Below are 16,786 nucleotides of genomic sequence, written 5' to 3'. Positions count from 1 at the left end.
TACAATACTGAGTTATTCATCAATACTTTCTTTCTTTATCTGAGAGTATCTTGACCTCTTCCTCCCCAGTAATGGGAGAGAAATGGATGAGGGCCAGCTATATTAACTCCGTCCTGCCCAATATTTAAATATTCAATAAAAAGTAAATAGGTCCCATATGTGTACATCTTCCATAACACTACCAGATTCCCCATAGTGAGAAAAAGAAAAGGAAAAAAAAAAAAACTTGTAGTTTTTCCATATTTAACTATGATCAGGTGGCTGGGATGGGGTGGGTGGAGGTAGGAAATGGAAGTGTTACAAGTTTGTTTCTGAGCGTCTTTAATCATAGCCTGTAAAAATGTTATTTCACATTGGTTTCTTGGGGCTGAAGAAGAAATAGAGACCTCAGGTAAGCAGTCATTTCCCAAGGCCTTTTATTTTATTCTGCCTTGATTTTTACAAAAATGTACTCATAAGAATATCCTTCAACCAAGAATACTGTTAGAGTTTTATATTTTGCCTTCAAAACTTCCACTCACAAATAGGTACTTACAGTAAACCAAGCACCAATTGCTTTTACATTCACCTCTGACTTCCACTGCTGCACCTTTCAATCTTTTCTCTGTAGAACTATCAATACGATTAAAAAAGAATCAGACATTGTCACTCCCTTGAGGAAAGTGCTCTGATGGTTTTATATTGCACTTGAAATAAGTCAAACTCCTTATGATGCCTATGAGGCCCTTCAAAATATGGCCCCTGCATACCTCTCCAATCTCAATTCTAATACCTTCACCATCTTCCTGTAACTTTGACAAGTTATGTTTATATACATAAACATATGTTTATATACATTATGACCTTTGCCCCAGCTGTTCCCTGCATAGAATGCTCTGCCATCAACTATTCAAAGGACTGGCTGCTTCTTTTCATTCAAGTAGATCAAGTATTTACCTATAAGGGAGACTTTCCATTTGCATACAATCTAATAAAACTCTTTCTGCCCACAACTGTCAGTCTCTATCACGTTAATTTTCTTCATGGCATTTGGAACCACTTAATAGTACCTTGATTATTTATTCATTTAGTCTACAATCTTATTTATCTGGTATTTCTACAGTGATGAGAATAAAGCTTTGCATAGAAAGAGACATTCAAGATATGATGTTGAATAAATGAATGAGTGGGTCCTCCTCCTCCTTTTCCTTCAGGCTTACCTTCAGATAATTTAACCTTACACCTCTTATTTGTTGTCCATAGAAGAACTGGTCTAAATAGCATAGCCTACTATATTCCTGGAAAATCTAAAACATTCTTTGCTCTAATATCGAGACTCAGCTCCTCCAATTTGTCTTTATTGTTATTGTTTTAGGTTAGGTCACCATCATTTTCCTGATTCTTTATAAAAATCTTCTCACTGTTGCTCTCCTTGAATCAATTTTCAATCCTGCTGCCAGAATTTTTCCAAACTATAGGCCTGAATGTGCCTCTCCATGAGTAAAATCTTTTTTTTTAAGTCTTTATTGAACTTGTTACAATATTACTTCTGCTTTATGTTTTGGTTTTTTGGCCTTAAGACATGTGGGATCTTAGCTCCCCAGCCAGGGATCAAACCTGCACCCTTTCCATTGGAAGGCAAAGTCTTAACTGCTGGAACACCAGGGAAGTTCCTGAATAAAATCTTTTAATATCTCTCTCAATTCAGCTGGAAATAGCCTCACTTCCCCTTCTCCTCATTTATTCTGCATTCTAACTGCACACACGTACATGAAACACAATTTTCCCAACATTTCATGCCTTTATCTTTCCTTTGGATGTGCTGTTGTTTAGTCTGTGTGCAATGTCCCTCTGTCTATGGTTTATAACTGATCAACTATTTGTCCTTCAAGTTTCAGCTCAGGTAAATATCTTTCTTTGAAATTCCCTATGCTCTTCTGTTAATCCTTAGTATCTCAGAATGTGACTAGGTCCGTAGATAAGTCCTTTGAAGAGGTGATTAAGTTAAAATGAGATTTAAAAAGCTGGCTTAAAACTCAACATTCCAAAAACTAAGATCATGGTATCTGGTCCCATCACTTCATGGCAAATAGATGGGGAAACAGTGACACATTTTATTTTCTTGGGCTCCAAAATCACCGCAGATGGTGACTGCGATCATGAAGTTAAAAGATGCTTGTTCTTTGAAAGAAGAGCTATGACAAACCTAGGCAGCATATTAAAAAGCAGAGACATCACTTTGCTGACAAAGATCCGTATAGTCAAAGCTATAGCTTTCCCAGTAGTCATGTACAGATGTGTGAGTTGGACCATAAAGAAGGCTGAGTGCCGAAGAATTGCTGCCTTTGAACTGTGGTGTTGGAGAAGACTCTCTGGGAGTCCCTTGGACTGCAAAGAGATCAAGCCAGTCAATCCTAAAGGAAATCAGTCCTGAATATTCATTGGAAGGACTGATTCTGAAGTTGAAGCTCCAATACTTTGGCCATCTGATGCAATGAGCTGACTCATTGGAAAAGATCCTGATGCTAGGAAAGATTGAAGGCAGGAGGAAAGGGGGATGACAAAGGAAGAGATGGTTGGATGACATCACTGACTCAATGGACATGAGTTTGAACAAGCTCCGGGAGATAGTGAAGGACAGGGAGCCTGGCATGCTGCAGCCCATGGGGTTGCAAAGAGTTGGACATGACTGAGTAACTGAACAACAACAAAAATGGCCCTAATCCAAGCACACTTATGAAAAGAGATTAAGTAAGACACAGGCAGAGACACCAGGGAGAAAAGACCATGTGAGAACACAGTGAGAATGACCCATCTGCTAACCAAGGAGAGAGGCCTCAGGAGATAAGAAACCCACTGACACCTTGATCTTGAACCTCCAGCCTCCAAAACTGACAAATTAAATTACTGTTAAGACACCCAGAGTGTGGCATTTTGTTATGGAAGCCTTAGCAAACTAACATATCCCCCCCAAATTAGACACTCCTGTCTCCTGTTTCCTTAGAGCCTTTTACACAGCTCCATGGTGGCCTTATCACCTAACATGGGCCTGCTTTTGCATGCGCATCCCATTACTGTTTCTGAAAAACTGAGTTTCTATTAAACAAAACAAAATGTGATCTGAATGACTATTTCTGAAAATGAGATTGAAGAGGAGGATTACTCTTTGGGGAATCAAGTGAAAGGTTCATGGATTGCAGACAAGTTTGAACCAAGGGTAACCTACAGGAATGGTAAACATCAGAAACTACAGTACTTGAAATTTTTCTTGACATAAAAGCTTAATAGACTACTATTCTTCCTGTGAGTAGAAACAAAGGAGGATAGAGGAAGTAAAAACAGAGTAACAAACTATGTGTACTTGGATTCGTGTCAAACTGGGTCAGGCTGAATTGGGTGATGAAACAGTATGCATAAACCTGGCAGTCTCCCGGTGGTTTTACCCTGAAGTGTGTGTGTGAGCGAGTATGTGAGTATGTGAGCGTGTGTGTGTGTGTGTGTGTATTGCATGTTAGCTTAGTAAAAGTGGTGAATATTTCAACACTGTAGTCAGGCTATTCAGATTTAATCCCCAGCTCTTACCTTTTATTGGCTTAAAATGTCTTAGCCTCAGTGTCCTCATCTGTAACATGGGAATGATGGTGATTATAGTATCTATTACATAGAGTCGTTGTGAAGGTTAAATGACATCTTTAATGTAAAGGACAGGGACTTTGCTGGTGGTCCAGTAGTTAAGATTCTGTGCTTCCACTCTAGGGGTATGGTTTCGATCCCTGCTTTGGGGAAATTCCACATGCCATGCAGTGCAGCAAAATAAAAGGGCTGCATCTCGTGTGAAGGATGAACCTAGTAAACATTTAATAAATGTTAGTTGTTGCTATGATAAAATATCTGAACTCTATTCAGTTGAGTATATATAGTGTGAAGTACATGATTAGAAGAGAAACCCCCGCATGCTATAGTAAGTGGTAGAAAGAATTTGGCAGCACACAGTTGCCAGATGACCTTACGTTTTGGATTGACCTGAGTCTCCTTCCTCATGAGTATGCTTTTGTAGACCATAATTTTAAAGTCTCTTTCACATGGGTTTATTACCACTTATGACTCAGACAAAAATGCAGTCTATTTATTGAAACTTTTGCTTGGTAATAGCACAAATCCAGACAAGAAATATGTTCTCATATAAGAATTTCCATTTACTGGTGTTTTCTCGAGCATGATTCTAAGGATACAACCAGTTTGGGGCTAATCTATGGGATCCTTCCCGTAACCTATATTCAGATTTGGAAAGAGACCTGTTTGGCACATTACGGTGATTATAAAGGTACAGCTTTCCTGGAAAAAATCTCAGTGGGTAAGGTAACAACGACATTCGTGCCAAACATGCAAATGCATAGGAGTCTAACTCTTTCAAGCATTTAAACAGCAACTCTAAAGAATGTACACGTATTTCCCTTCTTGAATAAGACTGTCCCACTTTCAAGTCTCCAAGCTAAATGCACAGTGGATGGTTGCCCAGGTGACAGCCCGTAAACTAAGCAGTCTCTGCAGCTAACCGGAGTTTGTACACACAGAACCAGCTGTAATTATCTTTTTATTTTACAAGTACTTGGAGCTGTGAAACATTGGAAAATAATCAAAGAAAAAAATCTATATGCTGCTTCTAAATGGATACCTTGTTGAAGTGTGGGTTGACAGCTGTTCCAGGAATCAGTGCCTTGATGAATTAGGATGATGTTGACTGCTGTTTGTCTTGGTGTCTCAACTGTGTACCAACTTCCTCAGCAAAACATAGAACAGGTGAGCTGAATCTCCACTTTTCATCACATTTTATGTTGCAACTTTTTTTTTCTCCCCAGGGATGTTCCAGTGGAGGAACATTAGGTAAACTGATAGAGTAAACGATGTCCTAATCTCAAATAATTATATTCTCCGAGTTCTTGGAATAAGCTGTTTTTGACTTTTCAAGTATTGAGATAGTCCCTTCTAATACTATATAAAGATGACTGTAGACCATAGGCTAACTGCATATGAACAAAAAAGTATACAAAAATACTTGTGTTCATTGAATTATACCCAGGAACAACCTTTTATTTTAGTTTAATCACCTATATAACTGTTAATTTTATTTGGTATAAACCTTCTTGAACTACTCGATATTATATGTGTCCTCTGTCATATTTTCTCAACATGAAAGGGGATTCCCATTATTTTAAGTCTTAATTACACAAGATTCCAAGTCAAATGTATATTATAATAAAAAGATTTTGTTTTACAAGTAGATTAACCATGCATATAATTAAAAATAAAAAAACTGGGCTTCAACAGATGCTAAGCCAGAAATCCCTGTGGAATGAAATGTTATTGCTTAAAAATATCGTCAGTCCTGACAATCCTCAAAGAAAAATTGAGAAAAGCTTTTTTTATGAAAAAATTTAAGCTGTGAATGTACAGAGTGAAGATCAGAAGAGGAAATGGAACTCACTGATAAAAAGCAAAGTGGGTCTGTCCACGATAATTGAAAGAGCACTGCTGTATGTTGATTCAATCATCATCTTCCTTTGGTCACAACTGAGAGTAAGATGGTAGATGATCAAATTAAGACCACACTGCCCAGTTTTATAGTGATTTGACTTGATAACTCTCAGATTGCAGTTGGCTTAAATCTTAATTTTATTTTTTATTTATGAGATAGATACTACTTTTGAAATACTCTCCCTTAAAGAGTATATTAAAGATCTTAACTACAATCCCATAACATACATTGTCATTTCACTGCTAGATGTGATAACCTGGGGAAAAAATACCTTTGAGGTTTTATTTCCACTTTATGAGTTAGCTGGTGATATAAATATGTATTTCTTATCTAGTTGTTATTTGAATATCCAATTTTCAGCTTTATTGAAGGACAGGTTTTAATTAACTTTTGTTTCTGAACGCATTTCTTTTAACTGAAATGATACTGCAAATATTGTTTCAGTAATAAGTGCAACTTGCAAAGCAGTTTGCTGGGACAGACATATATATGGATTTCAGATTTTTCTGTGGCCTGATTTTGAGAGTATCATTTGCTCATCAGCTTTTTTTTTCAGTTCCAAGTACCCTGCTTATTCAATGTTAATGATTAGGATAATGATGCTTAAGTGACAGCAATCAACCAAATACCTGCTTTATTTAGAAGAGCTGAAAGGAAACTGACAGGCACTGCTGGTGGAAGTGTAAATTGGTATAGCGACTGTGGAGAATAACCCAGTAGTATTAATGAAATTAAATATACTCAAACCATTCACCTCAGAGGAACACAGGCACAGTGCAAAATAAGGCCTGCTGCTGCTGCTGCTTCTAAGTCGCTTCAGTCGTGACTGACTCTGTGCGATCCCATAGACAGCAGCCCACCAGGCTCCTCAGTCCCTAGGATTCTCCAGGCAAGAACAGTGGAGTGGGTTGCCATTTCCTTCTCCAATGCATGAAAGTGAAAAGTGAAAGTGAAGTCACCCAGTCGTGTCCGACTCTTAGTGACCCTATGGACTGCAGCCCACCAGGCTCCTCCATCCATGGGATTTTCCAGGCAAGAGTACTGAACAGGGCTATTTATCACAGTGTTGCCTGTGGAGTGGGAAGTTGGAGGCAACTTAGATGTCCATTACCAAGGGAAGAGACACTGAATATGATCGTTACTATTCAGCCGTTAGAAACAAACAACCAGAGGTACACATAAGTATAAGGCTAAAGCTTAAGAACATGTCAAAAAACAAGTAACAAGATCTTTAGTACATTATCCTTTGTGAAATTTAAAATATGCCCACACACATAACAGCACCATTCGCCTTACAAAGATACATACATATCCGAGGATACCACTTGGGCACATTAGACTGGGCTCCTGTGAGGCAGAGAGGAGGGGCAGAACGGAGCAGAGATGAAGGTGGAAAAACGTGAAACGAGAGAAGTCAGACATGGCCCAACACTGCTAATTAGGAATATGATTAACCCACATCCCCTGAAGGTCCAACAAGGAAATGAAATTAGGCCTATTTTACAAATATTCCTTTTTATACTAGTTGTGTTAAATGTTTTGGGCACTCCTGCTCTCATCTCTCCAGCATGAGATCCCATTTTATCAATGCCTATGTCTAGTTTTCCTCATCTGTAAAATACAGGTAACAGTACTACTGTTCTGATGGTGGTGTTTGAAATGTAAAAATAAAATATATGCAAAGCATTTAGAAGAGAATATGGCATGTGAATCTTCCCTGTAGCTTATATGGTAAAGAACCTGCCTGCAGTGCAGGAGACCTGAGTTCGATCCCTGGGTTGGTAAGATCCTCTGGAGAAGGGACTGGCAATCCACGCCAGTATTTTTGCCTGGATAATCCCACGGACAGAGGAGCCTGGTGGGCTGTAGTTCTTGGGGTCCCAAAGAGTTGGACACAATTGAGCGACTAACACTACTACTACTATAGCATGTGGTAAGCATTCAATAAATGCTGGAGATTATTGCTGATATTATATTATCATTAGTATGTAACATCACTTTGAGAAAAAGTAGAGGAAAACTTGAGAAACTGCTTCTCTATTTCCGTTTATTATTTATTAGAAACTTGGAGGAAAAGCTAGTATTTATCCTAAGAACTTTAAATCCAAAGGAATAAGTGGTAATGATAAATGTCAACTAGAAAGTAAAGTGAATTCCAAAGAAAATTGTGGATTGGATTCAAATTACTAGGTCAGTGTTTCCAAAAGTTGCCTAATATTAGGAATCACCTGAAAGCTTGAGCATAAAAGGTATGTACTAGAGACAGTAAAAAGATAAGTGGTTGCCAGGGATTAGGAAGGAGGGGATCTTGAATAGGTGAGACAAAAAATAGTGAAACTACTGTATACTATAATGTTAGATACATGTCATTGTATATTTGTCCAAACTCCTAGAATGTACCACACCCAAGACTGAACACTAATGTAAATTCTGGACTCTGGATAATAATGATACATCAGTGCAGGTTCATCAAGTGTAACAAAGGTGCTACTCTGGTGCTGAATGTTCATGGTGGGGAGGTGTGTGTGTGTGGTAAGTGGTGGAGGGTCAAGAAGGCGTATGGGAAACTCACTGTGGTTTCCCTTAATTTTGTTGTGAGCTTGAACTACTCTAAAATATAAAGTCTATTTTCAAATAAACTATTAAAAAAAATAAAATAAAATATTAAATTTTTTTAATTAAAAAAAATGAAGAGAGTCCCCCGCTTCATTCCAGATCTACCCAGTCAAAAGGAACCTAGGAACCTATTTATAACAAGTGGACAACATAATTCTTATATTCAAGCTAGTTTAGGAAACTGCACTAAGCTAAGGTCACATTTTTTTTTGAAATCGAAGACAAGACACTCTTCTTATGTGCTCTGCTGTCTCTGTTGCTGGCCTCGTCTCTTACCATTCTTTAAAAGCAAATGCCTGCCTCTCCCAACATCAGGTCTTCCCTGATTGCCCAATAATATCCTCTTGGACTCATGTTTCATTTTCTAGGGCCAATAAGTCACATTCCTATTAAGTTTTACTTTCAAAATTTTGTTTCTTCCTTTCCATTCTTTGTCATAGGAATCTTACTAAAGTTACCATGTTCCTACACCACTACTGTGTGTAAAATTGCTAGCTAACAGGAAGTTGTTTGGGTAGCATAGTAGTAAAGAATCTCCTTGCTAATGCAGGAGATGCAGGAGACCTGGGTTCGAACCCTGGGTCCTGAAGATCCCCAGAAGGAGGAAGTGGCAACCCATTCCACTATTCTTGCCTGGAAAATTCCATGCACAGAGGAGCCTGATGGGTTATAGTCCATAGGGTGGCAAAGAGTCAGGCATGACTGAGCACAGCAGCAGCAGTAGGAAGCTGCTCACAGGGAGCTCAGCTTAGTGCTTTGTAATGACCTAGAGGGTGGGATGGGGGCTGGGAGGGAGGCTTAAGAGGTAAAGGATATATGTATATACACACTTAGCTGATTCACTTTGTTGTATAGCAGAGACAAACACAACATTGTAAAGCAGTTATACTCCAATATTTTTTAAAGGATCATGTTCCTAAAAGGCATTATCCCAAATATTCCATGGGCTTCCCAACCTGTTGAGAAGTAAAAGAGTAAATCCCCACTAGACCACTTTCTCCTCATTGTTCCTAGGTACAGACTTTCGTTCATACTCTTTTCCAGGTCAAAACTACTCTTTCTCCTTTATTCTGGTTTTCCCGGTATTATTAACACCTTTCTTTCCACATCATATTCCAGCCCACATAGCCATTCCATTTCTCCATTATTTGTTGTTTGACACTTTTAAATTTTTTATCTTAACTATTTTATGCTATGTTTTATTGTGCAGGTCAGTAAAAGTTCTTGAAGGACATATAGTATCCTCTTAAATGAATGGATAAATTTCTCAAATTGAACTATTTCTGGGGTGAAGTACACGAACTCTTTGAGAAAGAAAGAAGGCTTAAGTAGTCTGGCCCATGAATGCTGAAGGCAGTTAAATATTTAGGACATTGAAGACCAATTCTAAACATTTCCTTATTTATTTTTCTTAACTTTTCACTATAAAGTTGTGTTATGAAATGCCTGTTCTTCTTTTTCTTTGTACCAAATATCAGTGCATTGTAAGTAAATTGCCCACTCAATGAAATAGCCTGTGCTTACAGACAGTGACAATGGTGTCAGAATTTGAAGCTGGAAAATAGAATCTGAAAAAAAGATTTTGTGCTATTTCCAACAGTAAGAGGCTCTACCGGGAGGTCGTTGGTGACTTTAAAAATTGCAGTTTAAGAGATATTTCAATGATTTGGAAAACCAAGATGGGATATTTAAAATTAGGACTTTCCTGGAAAATCTAGAATGGTATTAACCATGTTCTTTTATGACTCACACTGTGCTAGAATCATGGAGGACACAAAAACCTAAGACATGTAATTTCCCTGCTATTGAAGAGTTGACAGTATTATTGGGAAGACAGGGGCTCTAATAAAGAAAATAATTACAGGAGTTTTAATAAACAACACTGAAGAAAATAAAATTCTATAATACTTTTCACCAATAGAATGTGCCCATGCTTTGTATATAGTGTTTCAGATCCTCATCAACCATTTGAAGGGGGATTATCATTTCCATATTGGAAGATGAGAAAAGGAAGTTCAGAAAAGTTGAACGACATGCCCAAACTCACAATGTGGAGGTGGGATTTGACCCCAGGTTCTGTCAGACTCCAAAGCCTGTACTCTTTCCATTCTGGTGTTGACCCATCCTTCTTCTTCTGTACCACAGCAGATCTGCAAAGTGACAGTGAAATTATTATTGTTCCTAATTTAAAATATGTATGCAAAATTTTTTTTAATATATGCAAAGAACCAAGACTGACAGTTTTCCTCTTTTTCAATTGTTTTTAAATCTTTTATAATATTTCACACATAGAAAAAGGAACAGGTGACACTAAAGACAGAATATGTTACATTTAAACCACCCACTACTTTGTTGGATCTCATTTAATTAGTTTCTTTCCTCTTGCAGGCAATTGCATGGAACTAGCAAGATGAATAAAAATAAACTGATTCATGAATTTCTGGAAGTAGTTTCAAGAGGTGATGTGGAACTCATCTGTGACCATATTGCTAAAGTCCATTCCATCCTTGGAAACCTTGACTTTCAGCATCCAAAGACTGGGAATACACCTCTCATTACTGCAGCAGAAGAAAATCTAACAGAGGTAATATGTGGTGTCCAGGGGCCTTTGGATAGTCTTCTAAGCAAAGGATTCCAAGAATGAAATGGTTAGGAATAGCATCAGAGAAGGCAATGGCAACTCACTCCAGTACTCTTGCCTGGAAAAATCCCAGGGACGGAAGAGCCTAGTGGGCTTCCGTCTATGGAGTCGCACAGAGCTGGACACAACTGAAGCGACTTAGCAGCAGCAGCAGCAGGAATAGCATAATCACCTATCTCCAAAAAGGAATATTTGAGAGCACAAAGCAGGGGTGGGGAGTAGCAACTGGAGGGAATACTGAGAGACCCTAAATAATCCAGACATCACCATCTTTATTCATTTCTTCACTCAGTCAACAGATACTCCCAAAATACCCAAGGCAATACACCAAACTTCAAGATTCATACCATGGTGGGCGAATCAAATACAGACGTCACCCTTGAAGAGCAGCTTATGGTCTAGTGGGACCACATAATCAAGTCTGAATTTTTCCCTCCTTCCCCACAACCCACACCCAGTCCCATCAGTACTTGAAAATTTGTCCCCTGGTCCAACTGGTGCACAAAACCCTGAAAGCGGGGGAAGAGGAGTAAATAAATAATGAGACTTAAAGGGGCAGGAAATTGACCTCTTTGTTGTTGTTATACATCCAGCTTAGCGGGCCTGACACATCTAAGTAATGGATAAATTAATGAATAAATAATCCATTTGTGTCTTATTGATCATTTACAAAATTGTGTATGGGAACTTAAAAGATTCTTTTAAAGAATGCAAGGATTTCCCTGGCAGTCCAGTGGTTTAGACCTCTGCATTCTCAATGCGAGGGGCATAGATTCAGTCCCTGGTTGGGGAACTAAGATCCTGCATGCCATACAGCGAGGCCTAGAAAAAAAAAAGAATGCAGGTAAAAGTGATAGCAATATGGGCACATGGAATTGGGGAAGGGCAGCCAGGAGGAGGCTTCAGGGGAAGAGAAGAAATGAATGAAAATTCAAGACAAATTTCACCCAACTGCATACCTCAGTGGTTCTACAAGTTCTTGGGGGGCTAAATGCAAGTGGACTGTTAGCTCTGCTTGGCCATCTTTGCTCAATTATCCTCTTTCTTGACTTTATTTTTAGCTCTGTTTCTATCTTGACTCCTTTCTATTAACACTTTTAAAACAAATTATAAATTATAGCATATATGCTTTTTCAAAAATAATAATATTTATTTATTTATTTTTGGCTGTGCTGGGTCTTCGTTGCTGGCTTTTCTCTAGTTGCAGTGCAGGGGTTTCTCACTGCAGTGGTTTTTCTTGTTCTGGAGCACGGACTCTAGGGTGTGCAAGTTTCAGTAGTTGGAATATGAGGACTCAGCATATATGCTTTTTTAAAAAAAGGGAAAACCATGACAGTAGCATCATTGTATCTACCATCCAAAACAAAAAATTAAATCGTTGCAGTGCCTCAAAAGCCCTCTAAATGCTCATCATGAATTGTGCCCCCACACTTCATAATTTTGAATTTTGGGCTTGCACAGATATTATACTAATTCCTCTTATATATTTAGAGGGGTGCTTCCCAGGTGGCACTAGTGGTAAAGAACCCATCTGCCAGTTCAGGAGACATAAGTGACAAGAGTTCCATCCCTGGGAAGGGAAGATCCCCTGGAGGAGGGCATCGCAACCCACTGTGGTATTCTTGCCTGAAGAATCCCTATGGACAGAGGAGCTTGGTGGGCTACAGTCCACAGGGTCACAAAGAGTAGGACGTGACTGAAGCAACTTAGCAGGCACGCATGCATACATCTAGAGATCAGTTCAGTCGCTCAGTCGTGTCCGACTCTCCGCGACCCCATGAATCACAGCACGCCAGGCCTCCTTGTCCATCACCAACTCCCGGAGTTCACTCAAACTCATGTCCACAGAGTCGGTGATGCCATCCAGCCATCTCATTCTCGGTCGTCCCCTTCTCCTCCCACCCCCAACCTTTCCCAGCATCAGAGTCTTTTCCAGTGAGTCAACTCGTCGCATGACGTGGCCAAAGTATTGGAGTTTCAGCTTTAGCATCAGTCCCTCCAATGAACATCCAGGATTGATCTCCTTTAGAATGGACTGGTTGGATCTCCTTGCAGTATAAGGGACTCTCAAGAGTCTTCTCCAACACCACAGTTCAAAAGCATCAATTCTTCAGTGATCAGCCTTCTTCACAGTCCAACTCTCACATCCATACATGACCACGGGAAAAACCATAGCCTTGACTAGACGGACCTTGGTTGGCAAAGTAATGTCTCTGCTTTTTAATATACTATCAAGGTTGGTCATAACTTTCCTTCCAAGGAGCAAGCGTCTTTTAATTTCATGGCTGTAATCAGCATCTGCAGTGATTTTGGAGCCCAAAAAAATAAAGTCTGACACTGTTTCCACTGTTTTTCCATCTATTTCCCATGAAGTGATGGGACCAGATGCCATGATCTTTGTTTTCTGAATGTTTAGGGAGCCTTAAAAATCACTGTACACTGAATGGCTCAAAGGGCCAATCATGTTATATTTCCCTCTTCACTGTGAATCTTGCTCAAACCTCATTAGCTGAATTCAGATGACTTGGTTCCCCCAAGGGACTGGGCAGGATGCTGACTTGGGAATCTGAATCCAAGTGAGCCATGAAAGTTTGAGTCTCTCCACTCCCCAGAGTTCACCAACATTTTCATGTGGGTGGCTGCAAACTTCAATCCCCTTGACATAGGGCAACTGAGGATGAAGTATAGGTGGAGGGAAGGATTAGGAACACGGTAAGAGAGAATGGCTCTAGGCCAATAAAAAAGAAGCATATACTTTTAGTTTCCAGAAACATGCTGCTCAGCCAAATGAACTCCCAGTGTTTTTGGTTCATACAAAGCCTTAGATCAGGTGGCAAGGTCATTATTATTGACACCATCTATTTCCCCTTCAGAGATCCCTCGTCTTCAAGGCCACAGCCATATTGCTTTCTGACTGGATCTGGGGTTTGTAGCCTTTGGTTGACTCAGGCTTAACTTTCACAGCAGGACCTTTTTTTTAAAAAAAGATTCTACCTTGATCTGAATAATTTGCTGACCCATTGTGCAATAGCATTTTGTAAATTTTCACCCAGTTTTAACATAAAGGCCAGAGGAGTTTTATGGGGCAGCAGGACTAATCACAAGAATTGTCTAGATTTCTTTGTATCTGTTTCTCTTTCTTTAGTGGGTGACTATTAGCATTGTAACCCATTTCAGGCCAGGAAGAACCCGAACCAGTGTTAATTCCTCATTTGTGGTTTACCACAAACATTTGTCTGTCTCAAATCCCCCTAAAAGGGCTAGAGCTCCCTCTAAGTAGCTAAAACCCACTGGAAAAAATTCTGAGACTGTTTACCTGTCTTGTTCATGGCTGGAGTCTCAGAACCAAAGTCAGGTCTTGACACACATGAGTCCCTCAATCCATAATTGTTGAATAAATTAACCCATTATCATTTTGAATAGAGTTTATTCTCTCCCTGAAAATACTTGTGGAAATACCTGAAACAGTCAAGAATCTATAAGCCTGAATTTGGGGGTTCTATATTCTAAATTATAGATAACAGTAACAGGAAGACTTCAACATTTTATGTGGGTTTAACATAAAATATTCACAGACTTTTAGTTAAAAAAACCAGTATCCCCAAACTACCCATATCTTGGAGATTTTTGTCTCTCAAATTTTAAAAAAGGCAAATGGCGGTTGTGTGTGCTTTCTGAGTCACTTCAGTCATGTCCAACTCTTTGCAACCCTATGGGCTGTAACCTGCTAGGCTCCCCTGTCCATGGGATTCTGCAGGCAAAAATACTGGAGTGGGTTGTCATGCCCTCCTCCAGGGGATCTTCCTGACCTCGGATTGAACCTGGTGTCTCTTGTACCTCCTATATTGGCAGGCAGGTTCTTTACCACTAGAGCCACCATTTTTATGCCTATCTTACTATCATTTCTAATATCTTGAATCAGAGCTAATCTTGTCCAGCTAAATAAGTTTTCTACGCAACTCAGAAGACATGATTGTAAGAATGCTGTGATTCTTCAGGTTGTTGGATTTCTTCTGGAAAAGGGAGCAGATATCACCCTGTGCAATTACAGCAATCAAACTGCAGTCCATGTGGCTAATTGTGATGTCCAAAGACGACTCTTGGCCATCAGTGAAATCCAAGCTCCCCAAATGCAACTTCTGCAAAGCTCATGGCAAGGTGATCTTGAACAACTTCAACGCTTGCTGGTCAGTTAATTCAGTGTTTGCTTCTGTCTTTTGGTGAGTGGGTGAGACTTGAAAAGGGAACAGACTACATATGACTCCTTTTAAAGAAAAATAAGTTCTTTTCAAATGCAGTCCCAGAAAGTTTCAGGCAGGAAATATGAGAAAGAAACAGGATTAAATGGGACACTTGGGGTGGAAAACAAGATAATAAAAGAACACAGCAGCAGCCTTTTTACACCTTCTTTCTAGCTGGATGGGAGAAGAAGTCATGTAGCACCCCTGAGAAATGATGTCCTCCCAAAGATGCCCCTGGAGAACCACTGTCAACTTGCTCAGAGGTGTTCCCTTGACATCACTGCCATTTGTACAATTGCTGTTTAGATCCCTTCGGACCATCTGCAGTTATTATCTTTATCCTGAAAAGGGAATCAGAGAGACTATGCTTTGCATAATATTTAGCTGGGATGAAAGTGAAGAGAATACATTTTTCAAAATGCTGTCTTTTTAGGGTATTGATCTTCTTATTTAGATTTTCTGCCCATAGAGACTCTTTTCCAAAGTAACTTGCGAAACCACATGCATAAGCAAGGACATTCATTATCAGCGAACAGGCTCTTGGCATTTACCTTCCGAGGTACTGTCAGATCACCTGACCTTCCGTCTGAAAGAAAATCAATTGCTGCTAGGAAACAGTTTCTTCTATTCCCTTATGGTAGAGACACAAACAGATAAAGAAAAAGTGAACGATATTCTGGTCACCTAGAGTTCAAGGAATTGGACAACAAAATCCAAAGGACTCTAAATTCTTCTATTGTGCTAAATGATAGTCTAAAAGTGCCATCCATCATAAAGTGAGGCTTAGAAATGTTTTTGGAAGACTTTGAATTTCATTTTAATGGCATTTTTGACAATTGTTGTTGTAATTCAATGTCTTTTTTTCATAACCATATTTTTCACTTCTAAAGATAAGCCTCCAAGTTTTAAAAAAATACCTGTAACTGAATCCAGAGCTTAATCAACAAATGTTCAATTAATGTGCTATTGCAAAACTATTCTCAGCTTAAAACTTTTATGTTGGTTCTAACTAATAATAAACATTGATATAAGAGGTAGTGTCTTTTCAGAGACTGAAAAAAATAATACTAACTAATTAATTCCCACAGCACCCTCTGAGGTAATATCATTATCTCTAGCCTGTCCCTGGAGAAACTGAGGTAGATGCTAACTATATTGACGTGGCATAAAGTGAAATACAGATGGAAATTCGTGAGTTACTCTGACCTGTAAAATAAACAATTCAGATAAATTGGCCTTCCAGTAGCTTCTCAGCTCTGAATTTTCCAAATTAAATTTTACTAAAATAACAAATAGCATCTATATACCCACCTCCATTTGATTGTATAAATACTGTTAATTAAGTTACCTTATAATTGTAAGCCATTCATTCACTCCACAGATGTTTTCTGAGCATGTGTCAAACACTCTGCTCAATGCTTTTCATTTTCTGTCTCCAATCATCAAAGCAATCCTGTAAAGAAGAAACTGTGATTCCCACTTTACTGCTGAAGACCTTGAAGTTCAGGGAATAAGGTTGCCAGATTTTGCAAATAAAAATACAGGACACTCATTAAAAAATTTGAATTTCAAGTAAATACCAATTATTTGATGTTTAACTAGCTGTCCCTTATTTCATCAGGGTGATTTTATCAACTTTTAACATAATGTCCTTGATATAATCCTGTCAGGGAGGTTAAATAACCAATTTAAGGAGCTCAAATTCAAACACCCATCTGTCTGTCTCAGGTTTGTGTTCTTTCAGTTCATCAGCTCCCTCAAGATAATGAGGAA

At 38.9% G+C, this 16,786-nt stretch overlaps 1 protein-coding gene across 1 annotated transcript in view; it reads left to right on the top strand.

Moving 5' to 3' along the window:
- The first annotated feature begins 4,543 nt into the window (after window positions 1-4,543).
- Window positions 4,544-16,786, top strand: part of MAP3K19 (mitogen-activated protein kinase kinase kinase 19) — a 57,796-nt gene continuing 45,553 nt past the window's right edge. Inside the window, exons 1-3 of the mRNA XM_055397223.2 lie at window positions 4,544-4,779; window positions 10,520-10,715; window positions 14,771-14,959. Of these exons, the coding sequence (XP_055253198.2) occupies window positions 10,542-10,715; window positions 14,771-14,959 (363 nt within the window). The 5' untranslated portion in view covers window positions 4,544-4,779; window positions 10,520-10,541. The remainder of the gene's footprint in view (window positions 4,780-10,519; window positions 10,716-14,770; window positions 14,960-16,786) is intronic.

This window comes from Moschus berezovskii, chromosome 2, assembly GCF_049115385.1.
Source record: "Moschus berezovskii isolate FMDL1 chromosome 2, NW_MosBer_1.0, whole genome shotgun sequence".
Classification (NCBI taxonomy): domain Eukaryota; kingdom Metazoa; phylum Chordata; class Mammalia; order Artiodactyla; family Moschidae; genus Moschus; species Moschus berezovskii.
The sequence above is the reverse complement of the archived record's forward strand: the minus strand, read 5'-3'. Positions and strand labels throughout refer to the sequence as shown.